Source organism: Lycorma delicatula, chromosome 1 (genome assembly GCF_047948215.1).
Source record: "Lycorma delicatula isolate Av1 chromosome 1, ASM4794821v1, whole genome shotgun sequence".
In the NCBI taxonomy this organism is placed as follows: Eukaryota; Metazoa; Arthropoda; class Insecta; order Hemiptera; family Fulgoridae; genus Lycorma; species Lycorma delicatula.
In genome coordinates, this window is record NC_134455.1 from 213,744,472 (window position 1) to 213,771,139 (window position 26,668).

General features: G+C 29.8%; 1 protein-coding gene across 1 annotated transcript in view; it reads left to right on the forward strand.

Annotated features, from left to right (window-relative positions):
• Nucleotides 1-25,904, forward strand: part of LOC142328255 (death-associated protein 1) — a 34,626-nt gene extending 8,722 nt beyond the window's left edge. Inside the window, exons 2-3 of the mRNA XM_075371922.1 lie at nucleotides 6,162-6,270; nucleotides 19,681-25,904. Coding sequence (XP_075228037.1) covers nucleotides 6,162-6,270; nucleotides 19,681-19,843 — 272 coding nt within the window. The 3' untranslated portion in view covers nucleotides 19,844-25,904. The remainder of the gene's footprint in view (nucleotides 1-6,161; nucleotides 6,271-19,680) is intronic.
• Nucleotides 25,905-26,668: the final 764 nt, after the last annotated feature.

Below are 26,668 nucleotides of genomic sequence, written 5' to 3' on the forward strand. Positions count from 1 at the left end.
AAATTATCTAAGCTTTTTTTGATATTAATGAAAAATATTTTTAAAGAAAACTCTGGTGTGTACATCAGAAAATTACATATACACATTATTAAATTACATACACATATTTTTTGCTGCACTTCATTTAAATTTATTTGTGTGCACGATGCAATTTTGTAATTGCATTGTGGTGTACACCACATTGCATCACAGTTTATTGTGGTGTCCATTTCAGCATTTTATATTAGTTTATATATTAATTTTGTTTCACGTTATGTGGTTTTTGTTATGCGGTGTAAGTGAGAACATGTCAGATCTGTAACCACGCACACATCTGTTCGAATCCAACTTCAGATATATATATTTTTTTAACTTTTTTTTATTATTTATTTAAATATATTGATTTATTAGCCTGTGTAAAACATTTTGGATTAAAATGAAAACTACATAAAATTTTATTTCACTAATAACTTTTTAAGTTTCACTAATCAGTTTGACTTTCACTAATAAGTTTCTAATAACTAATTTTTTTCAAGGTTAATAAATTTCAAGGTTATTAATAAATCAATATTTAAATTTAAAAAAAGGAAATAAAGTTGATTCGAACCATGTGCCTTCCCCTTGTAAGATCCAATATGTCAATAATTAAAATTTTACTTGGCTATAACTCTGGAACCAATGAAAATAAGTTCCACTTATGATGTATCGTTGAAAAGTTCTTAATGAGGGCTTATTACTGCAGTTAAGAGAAAGTCCAAAATCAATTTTACTTTTGGATTTTGGGCGTTCCTGGACACTTTTGGTCCAGTTGATTGCAATCAAAAGAGGAGGTGCACAACTTGATGTTACAACAGTCCTAAATCCAAAATTTCAACATCCTGCAAGTAATCGTTTTTGAGTTATGTGAGATACAGACATCACACCAAAACCAGACAAAATGGATTCAGGGAGGGTCAAATGGATATTTCTGTTGAAATCTGAAAACCAAAATTTTTCACAAATACAATACTTCCTTTGTACAAGGAAGTAAAAATTCAAATAAATCTATTGATTCTTCTGAATTTCTTAATTTTAAATGTCCATTACAATTAATTGAAATAAATTCTTTCATAGTTCGTTCAGAAACTGATGTTGCTCTATTATAAATGGATTTTATATCGTCAAATTTTTCTGTTCATAAATTTGGGAACTACTGTACAGTTTTTGCTTCAATTATATTAAATGGTTAATGACCAAGTATTGAAATTTTTTATCACAGTGATTTCAAATCACTCTGACAAAAAATATATGTAAATTAAGATATATTGTATATGTTGATATATAAGATATAACAACATATCCAAATTCTTTTTTGTTTTTTCTTCTAGAGAATAATCTTTCTTTAAACCCCCCCCCCCCCCCTCCAACAAAAAGTTATTTGTGGAGCATAAGATATATTTTTTTGGTCCCTTCTTATGTGAATTTATTCCATTTAAAATAATAAATATATCTGGTAATTACATTAGCTTAACAGACGAAATGTCATCCTCCAGCAGTTCCAACATTTTTAATTTATTTCTCAGTTCAAGCAAGTGATGTAAAACTTTACTTCTTAACAGTTATCTTACTTCTGTGTGTAACAATAAAGATTCAGATTTTGACTTTATAGCCTGGTGTAATTGACTAAATAAACAACTTTTTAAAGTCTATATTTTATGTAAATAATTGTTTTTAACAATTAAAAGATAGCAAAACTTTTGTAGAAAGTGCTTTATGTTGCAAAAAGTAATAGGTAAATAATATATTTTGATTCTGTTCCTTTACATATTTTATAAATCCATTCACAGATCCAATTATAGCAGGAGCACTGTCTGTGCAAGTGCTATACATGAGTCACAAAATTTTAATTTCATGGAAATATGAGTTTATTTCGTAAAAAAAAATGTTGGCCTTTTATTAAATCAGAATATTCTTCACAACATAAATACTGGTTAATTATATCATTTCCATATATGAACCAAACAAACACTATTAAGTACGCTTTTCATGTAACATTTGTTGTCTCATAAGTTTGCAGAGCAAAATTTGAATTTGTAAGGGTATTGGCAGCATTTTCTTCAATTTTATTTGACATCTCTAAAATCGAAGCATCAGAAATTGGTATTTTAGAAATATAAATTTCTGCTGCATAACCAGACATTCTTTTAACTATTTTATGAAAAGAGGTAAGATAATTTCCTCAGATAAATTTTTTTTAAAGTTTCATTTTGAGTGAAATTAATTAAGCTACTTTGTGAGAAGTTATCTGGGCCTTTTTATGAAATGCTTAATTGTTCTTCAAAAATTTTTGCCTGTTTAGATTATGCTGATAATAATTTTTAAAAATAGGTTTTATTCTTTGATAAAAGAAAAGTGTGATTATTACATACATTATCATAGTTGTTTATACTTCTTACCTTACTTGGGCAATATACAGAGTGATTTTTTAGTCCTGTTAACCAATTTTAAATGTAATCTAAGAAGGAAATTTAGGTGGAATAAAAAATGTATTTATTACTTACAAAAGAGATTCAATAAAAAGCTATTACTTACATAATTGTTAAAGAATATGCTCAAAGTGCCCACCCCTTGGACTCTTTTCAGCATATTAGCAAAAACCATTTTAAGAGTTGCATTGGAAATATTCGTGATTAAGTCTGTAATATTGAATTTAAGTTCATCAATAGGGTGAGGATTGTTTTTGAAGGCCTCAGACTTAATATAGCCCCACAAAAAGTAGTCAGGAGATGTGAGGTCTGGGGACCTTGGAGGTCCTTGCTTATTATTCAATCATCAAAGAACTCTTGCAGAAAATCCATGGTTTCTCGAGACGTGTGGCATGTAGCACCGTCTTGCTGAAACCAGCAATACCGTTCTTGAGGTTCCAGGAGGGACACAAATTGGCGCACAATTTACTTGGTACTTCACCATTTACTGTCTGTTTGAAGAATATAGCTCCGACTATACGATGATGAGAAATCACACACCACACACCAATTTTTTCAGGATGCAAAGATTTGTCTTGTAAAGCGTTAGGATTTTCAACCACCCAAATTCAACAGTTTTGACTGTTCACATAACCATCGAGATTGATCCAAGCTTCATCACTAAAGAACACTGTGTTTAAAAATTTGATTCCATTATCATTTACCAGAGACCTAAACCAACGGCAATATTGCAATCGATGTTTAAATCTGGAGGCTGAAGCTCTTGGACTAATCGTACACAATATGGATACAATTTCAATTTTTTAGCAGCTTATTGAACACTCGAATATGCAAACCAACTTGCGTGGAAAGTTTTTGTAAACTTTTCCGTGCAGAATTGAACAATCTTGTTTTCACGTTCTCTAAAATGTCATCTGTCAAGTGAATTGGTCGACCACTACGTTTTCTGTCGCGAACACTACCTGTCTCCCGAAATTGGTTTGCTAGTCTAGAAATTGACATTTTTTCCGGAGGAGGAATACCAACAAATTTAATTTGAAATGATTCTTTTACACTCGCATACGATTTCGTAGTAAAATATTGTTCAAGAATGAAAACTTGTTCTACGGTAAAAGACATTCTTTTCGTAACATGACCGGAAACAGCACAAAAGTTTACACAGCTCAAGGAGAATCAACGCACACAGCCGTATCTATACCAGTTGAGTAGCGCTACAAACTTCGTGTTACAAAACAAAATTTCCCTTTCTTAGAAAAAAATTACCAGACATTAACACTTGGGTAACACGACTAAAAAATCACCCTTTACTTAAATTTTTCATTTCCTTATGATATATTTGTCCATTTTAGAGTTCTTTTAAAATTAAAATAATACTGCAAAATTATTATCTAATTCTAATAACTAGAAAATGTATATATTTACCTTCAATTTTCAATGAAGTACAGTTGTCGCCAAGTAATGCACGCATGGAATTACAACGATTATTACCCAACATATCATGCATCATGTTTATGCTATAAAAGATGACTAATAATGGTGTGCCAATGTTTCAGAGAACAGTAGTATAGTAGTGCAAACTGATCATCCAAGCTTGCTGTCTCATGGCGGCCACTGTATATGAAATGAAATGCATTAATGTGCGTACAATATACCACGCTTATCGACAGCGAGTGACTAATAAGATGACTGTAGTTTGTTATCATACAATTAAACTTCAAATGTGAGAATGTTGCATGGTATTTTTACATTTATTTGGTGACACACAAAAACATGTTGTCACACAGTGGTTGTGAATCACTGATTTAAAATAACTAAGCTATTTCAAACAGTAATTAATTGTTTAATTTAAATAGCATTTAAGTTTAAATAGCATTAAATCAGTTGATCAGAAATTGCTTTAAAACAGTGATAAAAGGGACACCTACATAGGGTTTTTAAATGAATTTTACAGAAAAAAAGAAATTACTTAAATAAATATGGTTATATTATGATTATAATATTGTAATGTTTGAAAATATTTGGTAGCAATATGTAAGAAATATTTCTGTTATTAATAACATTTATATAACAGTATTTTCTGATCTTCTAAAATAACTCTTCTGTACTTTAAACAGTGAGTAGCTGTACCTGTACATTTGTATCTGTTAAGGTTGACTGTTTATAAATCCATCCCAACCCCATAGGGGAAGAACTGCCTTGTGATGCTTCCAGTCGCCACACCAACCACCTCGTTCCTAACCCTGATGGGCTTTAATGGGAGTCGTCTTTTGCCCTCTAACGTTTTAAATCTCATAGTAATAAGCCAGGCCTCGTTGGAATGCCACTGATGTAAATGCCTCACTAGACATTTGCATCGTGTTTTATAAAAAAACTCAGCTTTTGGTTTCGCTGCAGGCCTCATCTGGACATCTTGAATGTCCTACATCATTACCTTCTGAACTGGCTAACCGAGTTCGCGGAAGCACGAACCCCATGCCTAGTTCTACGTTTTATAGAGCCAATTCGGTGTAAGGGCTCATAAAATTCAAGGCAAATGAATAATAACATACCACCAACAACAACATTTATTCCTAGTTCCCTTAGTGAACTCAACTTCAGTTCATACCCCTGACTTTGTTTCATTATGGACTCCATTATCGTCTGGTCTACTAGGGAGAGTTGGACAGACCTCCTACTCCCACTTAGCTCCATCGCAGTCCTACATGATATTTACTTTCTCTTACAACCATCATTGAGATGCCGTTACACCTCAAGACTGCATGAGAATCCATACCCTCAGCAGTGCAGTCACCATCCTGCCGACAGTGATGCTTGCTCATTCAAAAACTGCCCTCGTCAAAATGACACTACACCTCATGGCTGCCATGGCTAACCATGTATGGTTACCCATACCCTCAGCAGTGCAGTCATTGTTCCGTCGACAGCTAACATTAACAACAATCTTCATTACTTCTACCAACTAACTGTGGCTCGATGCCAACACCTGGCCAATCAACTGCCCAGGTGGTTCCTAGCCACCCAGGGTGCTACTCTGCTATATCCCTTCAGCCGTTCTGCTCAGGGTGAGGAAACAGGAAGCCAGATGATAATCCATTCTCTGTGAGTCTTCCAGTTGACTCGCAGATCAAGAAAGGAATTCACTCTCTCGAGCTCCCTAACAACTCTGGCACATTCAGCCTTATACCAGGGACAAACATAAAGGACATGGCTGCAATATCATCAACCCAAAAGTTCGGGCATAAGCCCAAATCAGCCAAACTATTCCTGAATGCACCATGACCTGAAAGGAATTGAGTTTGTGCAGATTAGGGGAAACCAACCTAATTGCTCACAGCTCCCTAACATTTGGAAATATATCATGCATGTATCGACCAATAAAAGAATCATTCCACCTAACTTGCCAAGAGTCAAAACCTTAGTCTTTGATTTCTTACCTACACCCAGAAGTAAGAAGATGTTCCTTCTTAGAAACATACCGTTTGCTGCATTTTGTTGTTTATAAATCCAGTGAATATTAGAAAGAAAAATACTGGGACAGATCCCTGTACTTTTATTCGTACTAATCTTGTTATGAGAAGGGAATTTGTTAGCAGCCTATAAAAATAAACATTATATTCAAACTTTGTGATCTTTATACTGATTACTTAATTACTTATGTTGATTAATAGAAAGGAAAAGAAGTGGCTGGATAAACTGCTTATTACTTTTTTCTTTTAGTTAAAGCTGGTGGGATGAGAATTACTCAACATAAATCACCAAAATCTGATGATAAGCATCTTCTTGATGATTCGGATATAAACAATGCTGGACTGAAAGTATCTACAAGGTAGGATCAATACTTCTGTAACACTATATCTGGGTATTATGTGTTTTCTAATACATGATTATTTATTAAGAAATATTTATACTAAAATGTAGTATCATGAACATTTAGTTCATGATATTAATGTTAATTTGCGTGAACACTGACACTAGTATCACCAAGTTTTAATATTAGTTAATATATCAAAACTTTTCCTAAAAAGTGGCAAAAGTTGTATGTTAATGTAAGTGTATATGTGAAAACTTATATACCCAGTGTAAACGATATTCTGATGTAAAATCTACTTAATTGTATCTGTTAATATATGAAATGAATTTATTTTAAAATATTTTTGCCTATAAGAGATTTTCTGGGGGTTTCATGTTTTCTCTCCCTTTCCTTTCCATGTAACAATGGTTTTCTTTAGCCCAGAATTTTTTTCTAAATTTTATTTAAGTGTAATTTGCATTTTCATTTCAAGAGAGATTCTAAACAATCATAACACCTAAGAACTTCTGTAATAATGACTGTTCATTAGCGCATATTTTGGTATGCTGTATAATAATATATGTTATATATTAATATTATTGCTTTTTTTGTGCTATATTTAGTTTATTTTCATTTGGATTTATTTTCATTAATTAGATTAAATTACTTTGAACAAGATTTAATTACTGAACTATAAAATTAACAGATGTGTCATTTCCATAAAATACTGCATGATCCTTTTTAATCATTGATGATAGCTCATTGATATACTGTGTGTTATGTACGCTGAGTTTAGTAGTGAGTTCTGTGATACTCCATCTATCCAAGTGGTATACTTCAAAGTTGAATAAATTCTTACCGTTCCTATCTTTCGCCTTAAATCTGTTTATCATTTTCTACCTATAAACAAGTTCTAAACCGTAAAAGTCTTCCTCTGTTACAATTTCATACATTAGAATTGGGTATGTTACTTTTATCAAGAATGTTTTCTATTTATTTGGTTTAGGTATTAACTAAAATTCAGCAAAGATTGAACTTGATTAATTTATTATCACTCATTCACTTACTTTCTCATCTTTAGGTCTTTTGTTATAAAAAACCATGACAACTTCTTTCATCTTTATTCATTTCACTTACTACTCATCACTAGTACTCTCGTTACGCAATTGTATCTTCAGTTTAATTTTTGTATGACTGTTAAACTGCTTGATCCCCATATTATGATTGGATTTGTACGTATTTCAGAACTCATTAATTATATTTGAAGATAAATTTTCATATTCTTTAAGATTAGGCTGAAACAGATTCATTGGGATTAAAGAAACTGCAATATAAAATACAGGAAAATAAAATTGATGAGGATGTTTGAATTCAATTTCAAAAACACAATTTTGAAAATAACAGCCATATAAATATATTTAATGCATGTAAGAATTTATAAAAATATTAAATTTGTAAAATTGTTGTTATTAAGATAATAATTACTACGATCTTTTCTCTTAAGAACATTGTAGTTTCTATGTTGAGTACTATATGAGTAGTTTTATGTTGAGTAACCTTTCTTACCTTCTTCTTTCATCACTTGTTAACACTTACAGAACCACCCCATTGTCAAAACTTATTGTACTAGTACTTTTAAATTTCTATTAATCTTTATACAGCATTTAGTCAACACCCCTCCCTACATTTTACATCATGCCTTGTCTGACCTTCTTGTTTACTTGTTATATTAATGGTTATACTTATCTTATAATTTTATTTATCTATTTCCTGTTTTCAATAAATTGAGATTTTTGAAAAGGACATCTTGATTGTTGATTTGTTCATTTATGATCATTTTATTGTTACTTTTTAATTTAAAGATTTCTAGATTTTCTGAAATATTCATTCTTCTTCCTTTAACACATTTGTGAATCAATTAATCAATTGAAAATGGAATTATCAATTTCATTGATAATTCCATTTTATTGGGGTATGCCCTTTTATTAAATGCATTGCATAATTAGAATCTTGTTTTTTATTTTAAAAGATCTTATGTGTTCATTAAAACAATCAAAAACAAGATTCTAATTATGCAATGCATTTAATAAAAGAACATACTCCTATAAAAATGGGAGAATCATGAAATTAATTCACATATGTGTTAAAGGAAGAAAAATGAACATTTTACAAAATCTAGAAATTTTGTAAATTAAAAAGTAACAATAAAATAATTAAATGAACAGAACAATCAAGCAGATGTCCTTTTCAAGAATTTCAATTTATTGAAAACAGGAAATAATTAAAAAATTTGTATAACTATTAATCTAATATGTTTACTATTATATAAAGAGGAAGAGGGTTTTTTGTTCGGGATAAGTAAAAAACTATTTGATTTTTACCCATGTTTCTTGGCATAACTGAGGAGGTTTTTGGATATATTTCATATCAAAAAAAAAAGAAGAAATATATATATATATGTAGTAGTGGAGGTTTGCTGATTGCAACAAAAATTTTTAAAAATTGAAGTAATGAACTCTGAATATGGTTTGAACTGAATGATTCAAAACAATCAAATGAATAATAATATTACATAATGAATTAAATTTAAATAAAATAACCTTTCCATACTATTATATAAAAATAAATAGGGATTTTTGTTTGGAATAAAAAAAACTACCCGATCTATCTTTACTACTAAATTTTTACCCATGTTTCTTGGCATAACTGAGAAGGTTTTTAATATATTTATACAACAAAAAAAATATATATATATATAATTTGTGGAGATTTGCCAGTTGAAGCAAAAACCTAATGAACTGTGAACAGTATTTGAACTTAATGATTCAAAACGGTTGAATATACAAGGGACATTCAATAATTAGAGACAAATTGGTATAGAAAAAACTGTGCATTTTTACATAATGAGACTTTTACTACTTCTCAACATAATCCCCACCAATATTAATACACTTGTCCCAACAATGAACTAGATTTTTTTATGCCTGATGGAAAGAAGTCTTTGTCATGTTGTTTGAGCCACTTTCCCATAAATTCTTGTTGCTGAACTTTTTCCGTGTAATGCCTCCTTGAGTGGACCAAACAAATGAAAATCTGAGAAAGTCAAATCTGGACTGTTGGAAGAATGTGGTAGTATCTTCCAACCAATTTTTCCAATGGTTTCTTGGATCAGCTGGGTGGTGTGAGGGTGAGCATTGTCATGTAGCAATATCACGCCTTTTCTTTGAGATCTGCGATGTTTTTCTCTCATTGGTGGCATTACTTTTTCCATCAGCATGTCTGAGAAGTAGACACTGTTTATTGTACATTAATATTCTAAATAATCACAAAAGACGACACCTTGAGCATCCTAAAAGATGGTCAACATAACTTTTGCCGCTGATGCTTGCATTCTGAATTTCTTTCAGGTAGGTGAGCTGGTGTGCTTCCATTCGATGCTTTGCCTTCTGGACTTTGGTTCAAAATGGTAAACCCAAGTTTCATCACACGTTAAAATCTTGTTTAGAAAAGGGTCACCCTCCCGTTCATAGCGTTCTTTCAATCTGTACACACTTAAATCTTGTTTCCTTTTGTTAATGCATTAACTCTTTTGGGACCCACCTTGCACTATTTTGCTGCACTTGAGCTTGTTACTGATAATGTTATGAACTGTGCCAACACTTACTACAACTGTTTTTGCTGTATGTTCAACTGTAATATGTCAGCCTTCACGAATAATGTCGTCAATGCGAGTTTCAAGCAAAGAAGGGACGTTGCTCGTCCCATCACTGAGGTTCGGCAGTTTTTGAACTGTTCTACCCACTTATAAAAATTTCTGTGGTTCATATAACTTTCACCATACTGTAAAATCTTCTGAGAAAAATTTTAGCTGGTTTTTCACCTTCAGAAAGCAAAAACCGGATCACCAAGCATTGTTCAACTAATGTGGAAACTTCAAGCAGCACGCTATTGTTAAATGCAATATTGAGGTTATAAACAAATCAATTTTTATCAATCAGCTGTTCTCAGCTTATCCCAGTGATACCAACCTAAAGTCATGAAAGTACAAAACTCCTCCTATAAACTGGTTCATATCTACATCAATTTGTCTCTTTAATAATTTTTTCACAATAATAGATCTAATAATTACAAAAATAAAACGCTTGAGCTTGAGCCACTGATTAATTTTTTACTTATTAGGTCTATTATTGTAAAAAAAATTATTACTTTGATAATTACTTTGGTAACAATACTAGAATTAACAATAAATAAAAACAATTAATATTTAATTGAATTGAACGTAAAGTGAAGGACATGAAAAGACACAAAATTACATCATCAATTATTCTGCCATAACTCTGCTATTTGTTAACCGATTTAAAAAAATAAAATGTCTTTTTTTTCAAATGAAAGGCTTAATATTTTAGCAAATAACATAAATTTTGATAAAACTAATATTTACGGAGATATAACGGATTAAAAAATAAACATGGCTGCTATTTTGTAATTTAAGAAGGTAAATAATTTCTGATTTTTTTCTAATTTTAAAGCTTTATTACCAAGACGCTTACCAAATATTAATGTGATTGGTCTATCTGAACTTGAGATATACATTTTTATATAAAAATAACAAAATTCAGGGAGAGAACGAATATTTTTTGTTTAGTTTTACAAGTAGAATCTGAAAAATTCTCTGTATATATATATATATATATTTCACTTTCTTGTGGACACAATAACTGCTGTAATTTTGCACCAATCACTTTCAAATTGATACTTAAAATATAACAACCCAAAATCTCATTTCAATGGGGGGGGGGGGGTTTGAGATAAACAAAATATTGCTATAACGTTGTTATTAACTAGAATATTTAATTCATTTAAAGTTCCTTCTATTTTTTTTGGATAAGGGCCTAAACCTTATCGAAGTAAAGTTTTTTGATATCACCAATCATTGGGGTGTAAAAAATGGGGTTTCGAAGACAAAAAACTCATACCTCCCTGAATAGGCACAGTATGAAATTGGTTTAAAGTGGTTGTTAGTCCTCTAAACATTACCTAAAACTTCTGACTGAAACAATTTTTGATATGACACCAACCCTTATGGCAAGGGTTGACCAAAATGTTTCCGAAATTGTAAGAAGATGGGGGCTTGTCATATGCTAAACATGTGAAACTTTTTTCACATGCAACAATTGTCGTATTGAGTAAATTTGAAATTTTTCTTAACTTGAAGGTGGAAATCTTTTGTATTCCCTACTTAGCACCGGTGAAATCTAACTCCGCCTTCTGGCATGTCAAAAGGGATTTTTTTAATCATCTCTCTGCTAACCTATGGCTTATTTATTCTTCATCCCGTAATGAAGCCAGTTGTTTGTTTTACAGAAGGTTTTACAACATCTCTCATATTCTGCTAAAATTTGTTTGCATTGTTGCATTTCTTCTCTTAAGTACTTGAATTAACTTCTCTCCTTATTACCTCTCTTTCAGGTATTATTTTTCCAAATTCAATTTAAATATTTTCTTTCCTGGTTTAACTTTCTTCAATACTAACTTTTTCTACTAACAGAAATATATTGCTATCAAAGTTGGCTTCTGACAATCTTGTCCCCTTTGTGTCATGTTTCTTAAGCTTTCTTCTGCAGATATATAATCAATTTTATATCTCTTTTCATCTCTTGGTGACTTCCATTTTGTAGAATGGTTTTTTTTTTCAATTTTAAACCAAGTATCATTCATAAGTACACCACAATTTCAGAAAAACTTGTAATAATTACTCAATTTTAAACATCTTTATAAATAAGTTGTCTTCAGTCCTAGATGATTAACAAAAGATAATTGAGCGTTTTGTGTCCTATACAAGATTAGGTTTTGATTATGTTGACCATCTAATCTAATGTGTAAAATCCTAATTTTGTCATTAATTGATATTTTGTGATTTACAATTTTCTTAACAACTGTTAATGCACCGAAATGTTTCACTTCCTGCATGACTCGTCACAGAGAACCTGTAGAGTAAGAATGGATTCAGTAGTACTCGCATGGAAGAACATTAATTGTGAAGTACTATAGGATCTCTTGTTATGCCTTCATTATTTCTGACTTACATTTACAATTTCTCACAAGTTGTAGGTGCTGATGTTTTTTATTCTTTGCTAATGACATTAGTTCTGATTAAAGATTTGACAGCTGCAGAACCGAATAAGCCTTGTTGTTGAGTATTAAATTATAGTTTGCCAATATAGCATTTTGGTAATGGTTATTAAAGACTAAATTAATCCATTTTAAGTTGACTGATGCAGTCCATCATTTCATGTTAGTGGTTTCTGTGATTTTACCATCTCACATAATTCTCTGGATCTAAAGATTGACAAAAGCTTGAATTGGACCATCCACAGTGTATATTTAATGAAGTAAATTATTTATTTGTGTTTTGCTTCCTCCATTATTTCTGAATGCACTGCACTGCATATAAGAATGTTTTTTTTTTTATATATTCATTTAATTTTATTGTATGGTATCCTGTAGATTTTATTTTATAGAATTTCTCCTGCTGGAAAGTCTTTGAGAGGTATTTTGCTGGCCTTGAAAAATATTATTTATAAAACTTGTAAAAAACCTAGAATTTCAAGTCAATTCCTATTTTTCTCACTGTGAGTGCCTCCTCTGTGTATATTTTAGAAATAATGATATACATGCATAATTCAAAGATAAGAAACACATTTGTAGAAGCAGAAGATGCAGTTTACAATGTTCTCAACATTGTTTACAAACTTTTGAGGACAGTAAATTATATATGACATTGACAATAAATTTTATTATAAATTTCATGAGAATTAAATTCATAGTGAATGTTCACTATGATTAAATTTCAATCAAATGTTCATGAAATTCTTGTAATAAATTATTCCACAGATGAGTTTTTTGATGTTTCAATCTAGTCAATGTGTTAATCAAAAAATAAAAGAACCACCAAAAATACAAAAGAAGTACATTGAAAAAGGGTAAAAATTTATTCTGTATATTGTGCATTTTACTTATATTTTACATAAAATATTAAATAAGTTGTTAGATTCATAACATTGTATTTGATATATATAAATATATGTATTATTTTTTTATACGATAAATATCACTGATCAGCAATGATTTTGTTAAATGTGAGTGAATAACTGATTCTTACAGTATTTTCATGCTGATTTCAAATATGAAATCAGAATTCTTCTATTAGGCTTAGTTTTTTTGTAACTGTCAGTCTTATTTTCAGGTAGTATCATGCATGAACTCCATAAGCATAGCATTTTGTGAACGTATTTTATTATATTATTTATCTACTAAATAGCTTTTGTTTATTTATTATAGTCCCTTAATTGTTGTCACATTGATTTGTTAGAGATTAGTCATCATGTTTGTTATTTGTACACTAAATGAACAAGAATGTGATTTATTCTTCCTATTTTCATGTTACTATAAACATATAATCCACTCATTAGTTATTTCTGTCGTTATTATATTTGTTTATAAACTATCATGCAGAATAGAGAAATTAATGTAGTTGCATTAATCATCCAAACAATTTCTGCTATGTATGTGGTGAGGTAACTTTGAAGTTTCAGAAAAGAGATACAACTCCATTGATAAAACTTTTGTATGAACTAATTTTAGATGTAAATTAGCTGATCAGGACAAATCAGGCCTTCTCATATTTGCTCTACTTCTTCTATAACATTGTTGATTGGTTGGCCAAATGAATCTTGTCACATGCCATTTGCAATTGCAGTGGTTTGGAAAGAACCGAAGGATCACACAACATTTATTTTTGTATAATAAAGATATCTGGAATAACTAGACGCACTAGGTTAAATATTCTGATAATCCCCCCACCATGCAGCCAGTGCCACATAACCAAGAGCTTCCAATTCCAGTACCACCAGAAACACAGAACCTAGATGAAGATGAAAATGTCAAATCTTGTGCTGACTTATCAAGAAAGAGATCCAAACTTTTTGGAAGTTAGATATACTCAACCCCATTTGATTAACCAGTCAGAATTAAATGTTCTGCTTTGTGATCTAAATCCAACAAAGAATCAAGCAGAAATACTGGCATCAGGACTGAAAGGATGGCATCTTTTACAACCAAACACTGAAGTAAGTGCTTTCTGTGACAGACAGTCAGAATTTTAACATTTCTTCTCTCAGTACAAAAACTTAGTACACTGAAATGATGTGGCCTCTTTACTGGAAACTTTGAGACATATGCACCATCCTGACTAATGGGTACTTTTTATTGACTCATCAAAGCTTAGTCTGAAGCTGTTCTACTTCACATTGGAAACAAATACCCATCAGTACCATTAGCTTACGCTGTTCACATGAAGGAGTCTTATGAAAATATGAAACTTGTATTGAGCTGGATTCAGTATAAGAAATATTTATGGAGATCTGAAAGTAAAAGCGATTTTATTTGGACTGCAACTTGGATACACTAAGTTCTGTTGTTTTATAGTACAGCAGGGATTGGAAAAACCATTACATAAAAGAGAAGTAGTCAGACAGAGAGGTACTGACTGTAGGAGAGAAGAATGTTGTTAGTCAGGCATTAGTAAAACCAGAAAAGGTTTTTCTTCTACCACTACACATTAAGCTAAGTTTATTCAAAAATTTTGTTAAACCAATGGATCATAATGCTGCAGGGTTTCAGTTTAAAAAAATAAATTTTCTAATATAAGCGGTGCTAAAATTAAGGAAGGTATATTTGTTGGACGACAAATAAGAAAATAAATGAGTGATCCGGTGTTTGAATAATCTTTGAATGATTAGCAGGTTTCTGTATGGAAATCATTTCAAAATGTGGTAAACAACTTCAGAAACCAGGCCAGTAGGCCAAGAAACAAGACCAAGGCCAGTAGTAACTACAGAGAACTTGTGAGTGAACTCCTTTAAAACTGCAAAGAACATTGTTATAATTTGTCACTTAAAATCCATTTCTTACATTCATATTTGGATTTTTTCCCTAACAATCGCAGCGGTATCAGTGATGAACATGGAGAATGTTTTCACCAGGAAATATTTACAATGGAAACATAATACCAGGGAAAATAGAACCCAAAAATGTTAGCTGACTACTGTTGGAATCTAAAGAGGGATCTACCTGCTGTAACTTGCTGCAACAGCAAGTTACAGCAGAAAATCCAAAAGAAATAGAGTTTAGGCGATTACAAAGTGCATGTAATATGTTATCATATTACGTTCACTATACATATTTGTTTCAAAAGAAATTTCAGTTACAAAAAACTGAGCCTGGTAGAAAAAATCTATTAACATATGAAATCAGCATAAAAAATACTCACTCTCATTTAACAAACAAAAAATTAAATTTTGTTGACTAGTGTATTCTATGTATATTTTTTTAATCATTCATTACATTTATGGTTTGCTGTTTTGAATCATATATATTATTTATTTATTTTTTAGTGTGTATGTATTATATTTGTTTTGTATATGAGCAATTTAATAAAATCCTGCGTGCTACATAGCATAAATCCTACTATCCTTATTTGTATTGTTCTCTATTTATTGTGATGTGCAAGATAAATTTAAATAGAAAATCACAAAAAATATTAAATAATAAATATAAAAATTTGGTTAACTTACCAAAAAAGCAATACTTATTTAAAAAAAGAACATTTGTAAGAAACCTGTGTTAAAAATAATAAAAGGAATTCCAAGAAACAATGTAAAGTAATCCTTACTAAATGTGAGCTACAGCTATCTAAAATGCAGGGATAAACTATTTTTTTTTTTTTTACCTCAAGCTTTTCATCTGATTTTCTTGGAGTTTTCATATGAATATAGTTTGAATATCAGAATTACTTCATACCACATGTCAATATTTTATGACAATATTTATATACCACATGTCAATATTTTATGAGTAATAATGATATCAAAGTAAATAAAAGATTTCTCAATTAAAATAATTAACACATTGACTTCTGTAGTGGTTCCTAAAGCCTGTACTGGTACTTTAATGGTGCTGGATATCTCAAGCTGAACTCTCCCTTGGTACAGCATGTATTTTAAGGATTTAAATATATCTATAATATAATATAAAAAGGGGAGAGGGGTTTTGTTTGTTCAGGATAAACAAAAATACTACTCGATCAATCGCAACCAAATTTTTACTCATGTTTCTTGGCATAACTGAGAAGTGTTTAGATATATTTCATCACAAAAAAAATATATGTATATATAGTAGTGGAGATTTGCTGGTTGAAGCACAAACTTTAATGAATTGAATTAATGAACTGTGAGAGCTGGGTTTGAACTGAATGATTTGAATCAATAGAATTAATAATATTATAAAAATAATAGAATTAATTCTGTGTTAAATAAAATAAAAAAATGTCTGTTTAACAATAATTGGCTTCCTGTGGACACTGCATGTGAGGCTAAACAAATCATCACTATTAACTGGTAACAAACAGGTGCCCCTGAGTGGTGTTTTGGGAGGTGAAATGAGTAAAATATGTAAAAAATTGTCTGATTTTCAAAATTCAAACAGGGTATTTCTTGGTAAGTTGAAGGAAACATTTGCATGCATCAGGTACACTCTCAATCTAACAGATCATGGTAATTTGGAAATGTATATATACAAAGGTGAACCAAATTTAAACGGTAACTTTGCTATTCTATGCAGCAAGCATTTCCAAACTGGATGGCAGAGTGGGAGGTTAATGTTCAATGTTTTTAATCAAAGTTTTTAACTAATGAAGTAGTTAAACTCATGGAAATTTTAACTTGCTTAAAGGTACAGTTTGGGGATACGCACTGTTCTAGAAGAGAGTTTATATGTGGGCCAAACAATTTAAGGGCAGGTGAAAAAGTATAGAAAACAAAAGTCATGATCGATGCTCAAGGTCAAGTCTCACAGCTGACAACATCCATGTCGTTCAAGACCTTATCGAAGGTGATCGCCAGTTCACTGTTGAAGAAATCACATCAGCTGTGAGAGAATAGTGCTCAATGGATTCCGAAAATCCATTGACCAAAAATCAATAACAGTTCAAGGTTGGAGATCTGTGAGAGACTTCTGAATTGATTTCAACAAGAAGGGGATGATTTTTTGAGGCGTATTGTCACATGTGACATGGGTCTATCATTACAGTTTGGAAGTCAAAAATGGCAACCAAGAAGTGTCAAAGGAAGGATGAGGGCTGCCCAGTGAAGACCAAAAGGCCAAAACCTGTCGGTCAGCCGGAAAAGTTTTTGCACTGATTTTTTTGGCCCAAGGGGGGCATTTAATAATTGATTTTCTCCACAATCAATGAACGGTGAATGCAGTTTACTATTGCCAGCTGCTACAGTCAACAAAAGAGAGGGTATGCCCTTCAGAAATGTAATCCTTCTCCATGACAACACCAGGTCACACACTGCTATTTTGACAAGGGATAAATTGGAAGAAATGCCCTGGTAAACCCTCAATCACTCTCCCTACAGTCCAGATTAGTCCCCGTGTGACTATTTTTTGTTTGCACCCTTGAAAGAATCGCTTGGAGGGGAACGATCTGAAAACAATGAAGATGTGGAGGAGCATGTGCGCAATTGGTTGACAACTCGTCCTCAAATGTTTTATAAGCAAGGAGTATGTAAGCTTCCAAATTGTTGCCAGAAGTGTGTAGATGTGCAGGAGACTATATAGGTAAATGATGAAGGTATAAATTGTGTTCATTATTAATCATTAATTTTATTTTTTTTTAAATTACAGTTTCTATTTGATTCACCGTCTTATGTAAAGTTTGTTTGTTTGTTTGTTATCGCATCACGCAAGAACCAACTGACCAATTACCTTCAAATTTGCAAGATATGTTTATGCTATCACAGGGAAAGTTTTAAGACATTGACTGAGCCCCTAGCTCCCTTGAAGGTTAAAATATTAAAAATATTCATTATTTCTTTGCTACCAAGGAGGGTGAAGTTGTGAATGAAAGATGTTTATTAAGGAAAAACAAATTAATCCTTTTACTTCATTATTACATTTCTGCAACCATAGCAAAGAAATAAGGTATGAGTTTTTCGTCATCAAAGATGTGTGTGCTTTAGTTACCATTGTTACTATTATTTTATCTTTTCTAATTTAGTTTCTTTTTTAGGTTTCTATAAAGCATGAATATTTTTATTATTAGTTATCAGTATTATTCACATAACCATGGGGATGACATAAATTGGTGGTGGTTTAGGAGATGGACCCCTTTGAGTAGATAGGAATGGCGAGCAAAGCAAGCTCTGGGGCCATGGAGTAGGTCCTGAGGACCCCCAAGGGTCCAGGTTCTGGATAGATGGGCTAGTTCTGTAATATACTTATTGTCATTTCAGATGTAATTATCTTGGAAGCGTGTAACATATCCTAGGTGTCCTGTGTTGTGTGGTACATACTTCAGATCTCAATATTTTGGTGATCCTGAAGCATGTACGGACTGCTCAGTTTTGTAACACATTATATAACTAGCCAGATGTTTACACATAAATGCACATTGTAATTATAGTACCAGTAATAATAAATTATATGTAAAAAATTCTACTACGTTATAAAATGAAATATAAAGCTACTGTTGGATAGATCTTTTATTACATAATATTATAAATGTGTTAATATTAATTTTTTGTATGATATCTTTTTTATTCCATGCTGTACGAGTATTAAAAAAATTACCATTTTGCCTTTTTTGTCTTTTATGGTTATAAATTTTAAAATATTTTTAAAAAAATATGTGTATTATTTTTATTGAACATTATAGTAGAAGTAAAAATGTGTAAAATATCATTGAATATTTGAATATCAGTATTGGCTGTTTTGCAAAGAATTATTCATAAAAATAATATATGAAAACATTTTTCCCTTTTTTCTGTTGTTACCATCATTAGTAGCCTGTAAAATAGTCTTTTAAAATAAATAATGGTAATATGAGTTTGTAGTACAACATTGGGGGGCTATACTGTTTAAATGTAACAATGCTGTATGTAGACCTGAGTGTAACAATTAAAAAATGACTACCTCTGTTCACAAAAAGCTTCTCATTTTATTTATATGTAAAGTTTATTTATATGTCCTGTAAGTCTCGTACCACATTATAAAGATCTCATGGGACTTGGCAAATTCAGTCAGAAGTCTGACATAGTCAGCGTGTTTAAAAGGAAGAAAAGAAAAGTCGATTGTTAATAATGGCAGTAGTTTTTAATAATTTGTTTTTGTTTCTAGTAGCTACTAAATTGCTTTATTTTTTGGATTTTTTTTATACATTGTGGTAATTTTTTAGTCTTGTTCCGCTCTTTGAGTTATGTTGGTTTGTGAAAATTTAAAGCAGTTATATCTGACTTTCTGGCATGTGTTTTATAGTGTGTTATATTTCTTAAGTTTAGTATTTCACTAAAAATTTATTTTGTCTTTATTTTTCCTTTTTTTCAGCCCTCCAAAAAATTTAACAATTTCTGGTGCTCCTCCACGTGGTAATGCAGATTTCCCAGCAGAAGCAGTACAGAGCTTTCATGACAAACCACTTCCAGCTCATGATCCACGACCTGCTCATGGTAACAGGCCAAACATTATCCATCAACCCAGAAAGCAGTAGGTAACATTGGATGGCCTTCAGTACCAGGGTTACTGTCATCTTTTGTAAAACCATGATTTCTTCAGTACATTATTGTTGCCTAATTTCAAAATTCTAATTACAGTTTACCATTTTACCACATTTATTATACTTTTATATATCTTTGTTATATAAGTATGGAAATTTACAGATTTTTACATATGCATAGATATGGGTTACATAAAAATACACACACACTTAATAATTTGCTGTAATGTTGATCTTGATGAAGTCAGTGAGGCATATGAAGCATAATCTTTTCATTTCAATAAAATTTCATTTCTGAGCAGTTTATGAAAGATTATCTTTTCTTTTCGCTCAAGTTTATGCCATTTTACAGTTACTTCCTAAAACCGGTAATTGTTTACTTATGCAATTACGAAATTTGCTCAGTCTGCCATGCTAGATGCCTTCTTAATTTTATATTTTTATGAAATGTATACACTTATACACAATTATAAATGATGATTTATATTAAATATATACTGGTCGTGCTGTTTAATTAGTGTTTTGAGGATTTAGAAAATATTGTCATAAAAATTGGTTTTTCTTTTAGAGAGAGTATCATAAAATGAAGAAAAAATATATTTTTGCAGTTTTTTCTCTTTTAATTTAATGAAGATTAGCAGAAAAAGTAGTTAAATTCCTCTTTGTTTATTTATGTTTTAAATTATTTTATCATTCTTCAATAGGTTACATAAGTAGTTATGATCTTTCTATTATGTGTAAAAATAACATTCCTGATTTGATTATGTAAATGTTAAAATGCTATATTTCATTTAACTGATAATGTGGGGTAGCAGCTTATCATTTTTGTGCCTTATTTTATAATAAAGCATCATTTTATTTTTCAGTTAGGATAGTTTAAAACAATTGAGAACTTATTTACATTGTCTGTTTATGTATTTTTTTACAGTTTATTTACAAAAATATTATTCTAAGTAGTGGTTCTTTCAATATAAACTGATGGATAATTCATGATAAATATTTAATGCATTAATTATTATACTTATTTAATATATGGCAGCATCTCTCTTTATATAAGTATTGGTTATTTTTTTTTAGGTTAGTATCTGTACCATATATTAAGTGTTCTTCATTACTAAGAAATTAATACTGGTTTGATTGCTCTGATTTATTGCTTTAGTTTGGTTGCTTCATTGTAAAGTGAAAAGAGATTATTATTATAACATTTTTTTATCATTTTTTAATAGCATATTTTTACAACATACATTTTTCATGATGTGCATTAGTTTGGATAATCAAAAGTGGTCAGGATAATTCAGATTATTGAAAACTCAAATAATGGAAACATATTGCATAATATCCTTCATCTTAGATTGAAGAATCAATCTATTAACTAATTAATTATAAATCACAAATATTACAATGAGAAATAAATTTTGATTTCATTTACCCCAAGACACAATTCATTTTGAAAAAAGTTTTAGAATTATAATTTTTAGTGGCAAATATTCAACTTAAATTATAAATATTTAATCAAACAGTGATTGTTAAAGTTGAACATGTACTTTAATTTTTTTCTGAAATTTGATTAACTGGCTATCTTATTAACATATTCAGATTAATTAGAATTAAATATTTATAAAAGCAGCTCATCAGAAAAAGCTTTGTGGTCACTACTTATGCTTTGAATATCATATCAGTTTTACTGTGTCACACATCTAATAAAACATTTGTTTTCAATCTCCAAATACCTGCCAAAATCAATGAACGATTATACAAATGTACATAATCCTTAGCATTATATTATATAATATGTAATATATAACATATAAGAACAATATACATACTAGTGGTTGTGTTGTTGTTTGTTCAAAAAAAAAAGTTAAAGTAATTTTTTTTAAGAAAAGTACAGCAGTGTAGCATATTCATAATTTTTTTATTTAGATCTTATTTTAATAATTCATGTATTTATGTAGCCATTTCTGGAAATTGTTGCTATTGTTATATTTTCCCAACACTTGCCACATATCAGAGTTGTGAATTTCCATGAAAGTTATTCTTCAGCTATAATTTTTTTTTAAAGAAACATTATTATTTTTATCAGTAAAGATATTTAGGATCTCGTTGAAATCTTTATTTGTGAAAATTAAAACTTATTCACTGTATTTAACATTGTAGTACTCTGGCTCTGGTGATTTTCAACAAAATTAGTGGTGTGAGGATATTCAGTAAGCTGGTGTGATAGCCGGCCTCCATGGTCTTGACTGGTAGCATCTCGGCTTTTCATCCGGAGGTCCCGGGATCAAATCCCGATCAGGCATGGCATTCTTACTTGCTAAATTATCTGAAGCAATACTTAACGATAGTCTCAGAGGTTAAAAAAAAAGTGATAATTTTTTTTTCTATGTTTTACATTTTGTTGCTTTATGTTTAATTAATTTAAAAGAATTTGTGTATTTAGTAATAATTTAGTTACTATTGTTTTTTAATATTTTGCAAAATATATTAATAAAAATGTAGCAGGTTTGGCTCCAACTTCATTTACCTGATTTTCTTTATTCTTTTTGGTAAGAAATTACAGAAATCTTATCATGATCCTTTGATTTGATTGTTGATTTTTTGATAACTTTTTCCTTAATATTCAAATGATCAGTTTTACTTAGTAACAGGTTTTCTGTATGTAAAGGATCTGTTTTAATTTCTTTCTTTCAGTTAATTTTAATTTACCTAGTACATTTTATCCACTATTGGTGATGTTTAATTAAGAATATCATAAGTGTGTTAGAGACAATGTACTGTTCATCTGTCATACTTAAATTGTTTGCTACGACTCCAGACTGCAAAATCCCAACTATCAGCAAGCAATTTCAGGATTGCCTGCAGAAAATTTCACTATTATTTTGATTTTAAATGTTTAGTAATAGGAGACTGGTGCTTTTTTCTAGTTCAAAGATTGCGATTTTTAATCCTGATCATACGACTTAGCTGTATTAATGTAATATACAACCTATTCTAGTGCATCTCCCAGTACTTATCTTTTACTACAGATTAGAAAGTAGAAGTGGTCTTTACTCTTCTCACATTGTATAACTTGAAGTATTGGTTTTGAAGTTATAAATTTTGATGTATATCTAATTTTTTCATATGTTAATAGCTATAAATAGTTTTTATTTTAACACACCTCAGTAGTTAATTGTAAAAATATCTTATTGATGTTAATGATAAATAATTTGTTTTGGAAAGTTTTTGATGTTTTACCACTGTTGTTCAAATGGTACTTACATTGATTTATTTTTCTCGACTGATTATGTTGTACCACAGTCAAATTAATAATTTAGTAATTATTAATTATTACATTTGTTGTTACATTGCACTTCTTTAAAGAATATTACATATTTTCTAATCTCAGTGAATGTATTGTCATTTCATTATGTTTACCATTATATTCAATTATATTTATGGTAAGACTAGATTATTCTTTTATAAAAAAAATTCAATGATTTGTTATCTTTATTATTGAAAATAAATATTAACATTAAGAATGTATCTGTTAATATGTGGTGTTATGAAATATAAAGGTTTAATTTTTTATTCTTTCTGTGAGATTGTTATAAGACTGATATTTTTTAAACTTTTCTTTTATGCATGTCTTTAATCTTATTGTACATGTATGGGTTTCATTAATTTGATGACACCAATTTAAGTTGGTTTAATCATACATAATTTACATTCTATGAAATGCATTTTTGTGGTGGTAGCTTTCAATTTAAAAAATGAAAATATGAGTTATCGCTGCCAAAATAAAAGTATAATGTTTAAATTTACAGAATTAATTTTTCATAACACTTAACTAGAACCTGATTAACAAAGTTTATAAACTCTTAAACATTTATACTTTGATAGTCTATTAATAAAATTGAGTCTGTCATTGATCTGAATAAATTTTGTTTATGTACACTTTATCCTTGCTGTAACAATCTTAATTATTTCTTGTATAATGGCTGTAAATCCAGCCTAGACTGTCGCACAGCCATTTTTTGCTAGAAGAATCTCATTCAGTGACGTTTTCAGATGAAACTCAGTTACATGATAGTTTACGTTAATCAAAAAATCTATGTGTATTACTGTAGATTTTATAAAAATAAGGTTATTCAGCCTCAATACCCAGTACACTTTTTTCTTTTTGGTTATAGACATACACGTCTAGTAAAGACCTATTTGAACATCAAATGAGCTGCGTACTCACTTTCCTTTATTATTTTAGCTGAACGTGTTACAGTAATCTTCAGTGACAAAAGATCAATAAAAAAATTACTTTTGCTGGTACTAAAGGATTCTCCGGTTTTACTTCATTGTTGCTTTTACAGAAGTAGTTGCTTGGTTATAGACATACAAGCTGATTTCATTGGGGAGATAATCTGTTCTATTAAAATGTTTGCCTGCTTTTTCAAAATGCAACTTTCACAAGTTCTTCAACATCACTCAATTCTTTCAAATTTGTTTTTTACTTTTCATTATAATATTGCTTACAGAAATTGCTGTGAATACAGCTAATATGTTTCATTGTTTCAAAATATTGTTTTTCTTCTAGTTTCCCTTCTAAAATTTTGTCATCATTGGATTTTTTAAGAATTTATTGATTTCCTTTATTATATTTCAAACCCTTACATACCTATAAAGTTAAATTAATTATGATAATTTTTCCAGAATTGATTCCATGAAATTTAAATGAATATAAAATAATAACACCTATATAACAATAGGAAACTGAAGAGATTTTTAACAAAAATGTTTCTGAGAGACATTGTAAAAAAAGGTTCATTAATCTGGTTATTAACCAGGTCAGACATCATAAGAAAACTGATTTTTTGTAAATCTTAAACTCCTCATAGAAAATTACGTTTATGCTAGAGAAAAAGTATTAAATTGAAGTGTAAAATACACTTAAATGGGAATGGTTAAAATAAAATTGGAAAGGAAGTACATTGCAGAAATTTCAGTCTTTGGTATGTAATATAATTTATTTTTAATAAGTGTAAAGTTGGATATTGTTACTTAACACCTGTTAGAAAAGATCACATCACTAATCAGTAGCCATAACCTTAAGAGTACACTGGGTAAAACAAAACTTGAAACTGTAAGTAAACTATCGCACTGGATAAAGAGTTTAGGGGGTCATTAATACCAAACAATTAAGATTTGGAGCCTATCATAATAGTCAGCAACAATTAATTTCATGTTTTAATATCTAATCATAATTTCATTTCATTTTAAATAGTTACATTATTAAATTTTTTATGTTAAATTATTTCTAATATTGTTACATTCCATTTTTTTCTTTATATTTAGCTTTTCATAAATTTTTTTCAGTTTCTTGTTCACTCAATTTTTTATGACAGTGTGGTTATTTTTATAATATATTTTATAGCTATGAATGTAGTATATTCATATCTTGATAACGTTTTTTTGAATAATGAACTTATGTTTAAGATATTTGTTTAAAGTTTTGTTGGTGTCAGTTATTTTTACATATCCCTAGGTATACATTATTGTTATTTTTGCTGTGGGTTAATTATTTTATTTTTTCTTTCTATTTCATTTATTATCATGTATGCTTTGTAATTTTTATCTTCATATCTTGTTATTTTACTGTAGATTGATATATTCCATTTAAAATATTTATATTTTCTAGTTTTAAGAAAAATTAGAACTTCTTGTTATTGATTTGATTTTTTCACTTCTTATAAGTACTGTTTGGGTTATAATGTATTTTTTTTACTTATGCTGGGTATGTATTTTATATTTAGGAAACTTATTGCATTATGTATCACATGTTACTTTTTTCATTCAGAAATATGGATTTTTGTCATGTACTTGTGTATACAGAAATAAATAATATGTGGGACGTATGCTGCATATATAAGTACATATAATAATTTTAGTGTAATATTAGGTATGTTTTAATGCTAAAATTATACCAAACTCTTTGTAGTAATGTTAAAGAATATATGTTTGCTATTAATTTTTATCATATAGTATATAATTGTGTAATCTAATAAATTTTATTATGATTTTACTTATTTATTTTAATTTTATTAATTACCCTATATACTTTGTGTGTATGTTTTACACACAGACTGACTGTTATGTATATCATTATTTTCAACCATGTTAGATGAATAGATAATTAGATTTTGATCAGATTTGTCAGCTGAACAATTAGGACTTATTTAATTATGAGTGGTTATTTATTTTGTTTGAAAATTATGAAGCAAAGAATTCACATTAAATTTTGTGTTAAAAACTGTTGAAGATGTTAGAGAAGGCTTTTTGTTAGGATGTTATGACACCAAGGATTTATGAGTGGTATAAATGGTTTCAAAAAGGTCATGAAGATATTAAAGACAATAAACAAGTTGGACATACTTGCACATCAGCAACCAATGAAAATGTTGATGAACAATAGGACACTGGGATCAGTAATTGTCAGGTAAGTATTAGAGAAGATGCTTAAGAGGTGACTTACAGTTTATATGAAACAATCTTGACTGACACTTTGGGTGTGAAATGAGTAACAGCAAAATTTATTTCAAAACCACTGAACTTTCAAGAAAAGCATTACAGAGCAATTGTTAGCTGACACCAATGAAGACAGAATTATTCTAACATGTGATCTAACATGGGTGTATGGTTATAATATTGTAATAAAGGTCCAGTCATCCTAATGGAAGTTCGTGAAACACAAAAACCAAAAAGCATATCAAGTTTGATTAAATTTTAATATTCTTACCGTTTCTTTTTCCATTTACAATGGCATTACATTTACAAACCGTATTACTT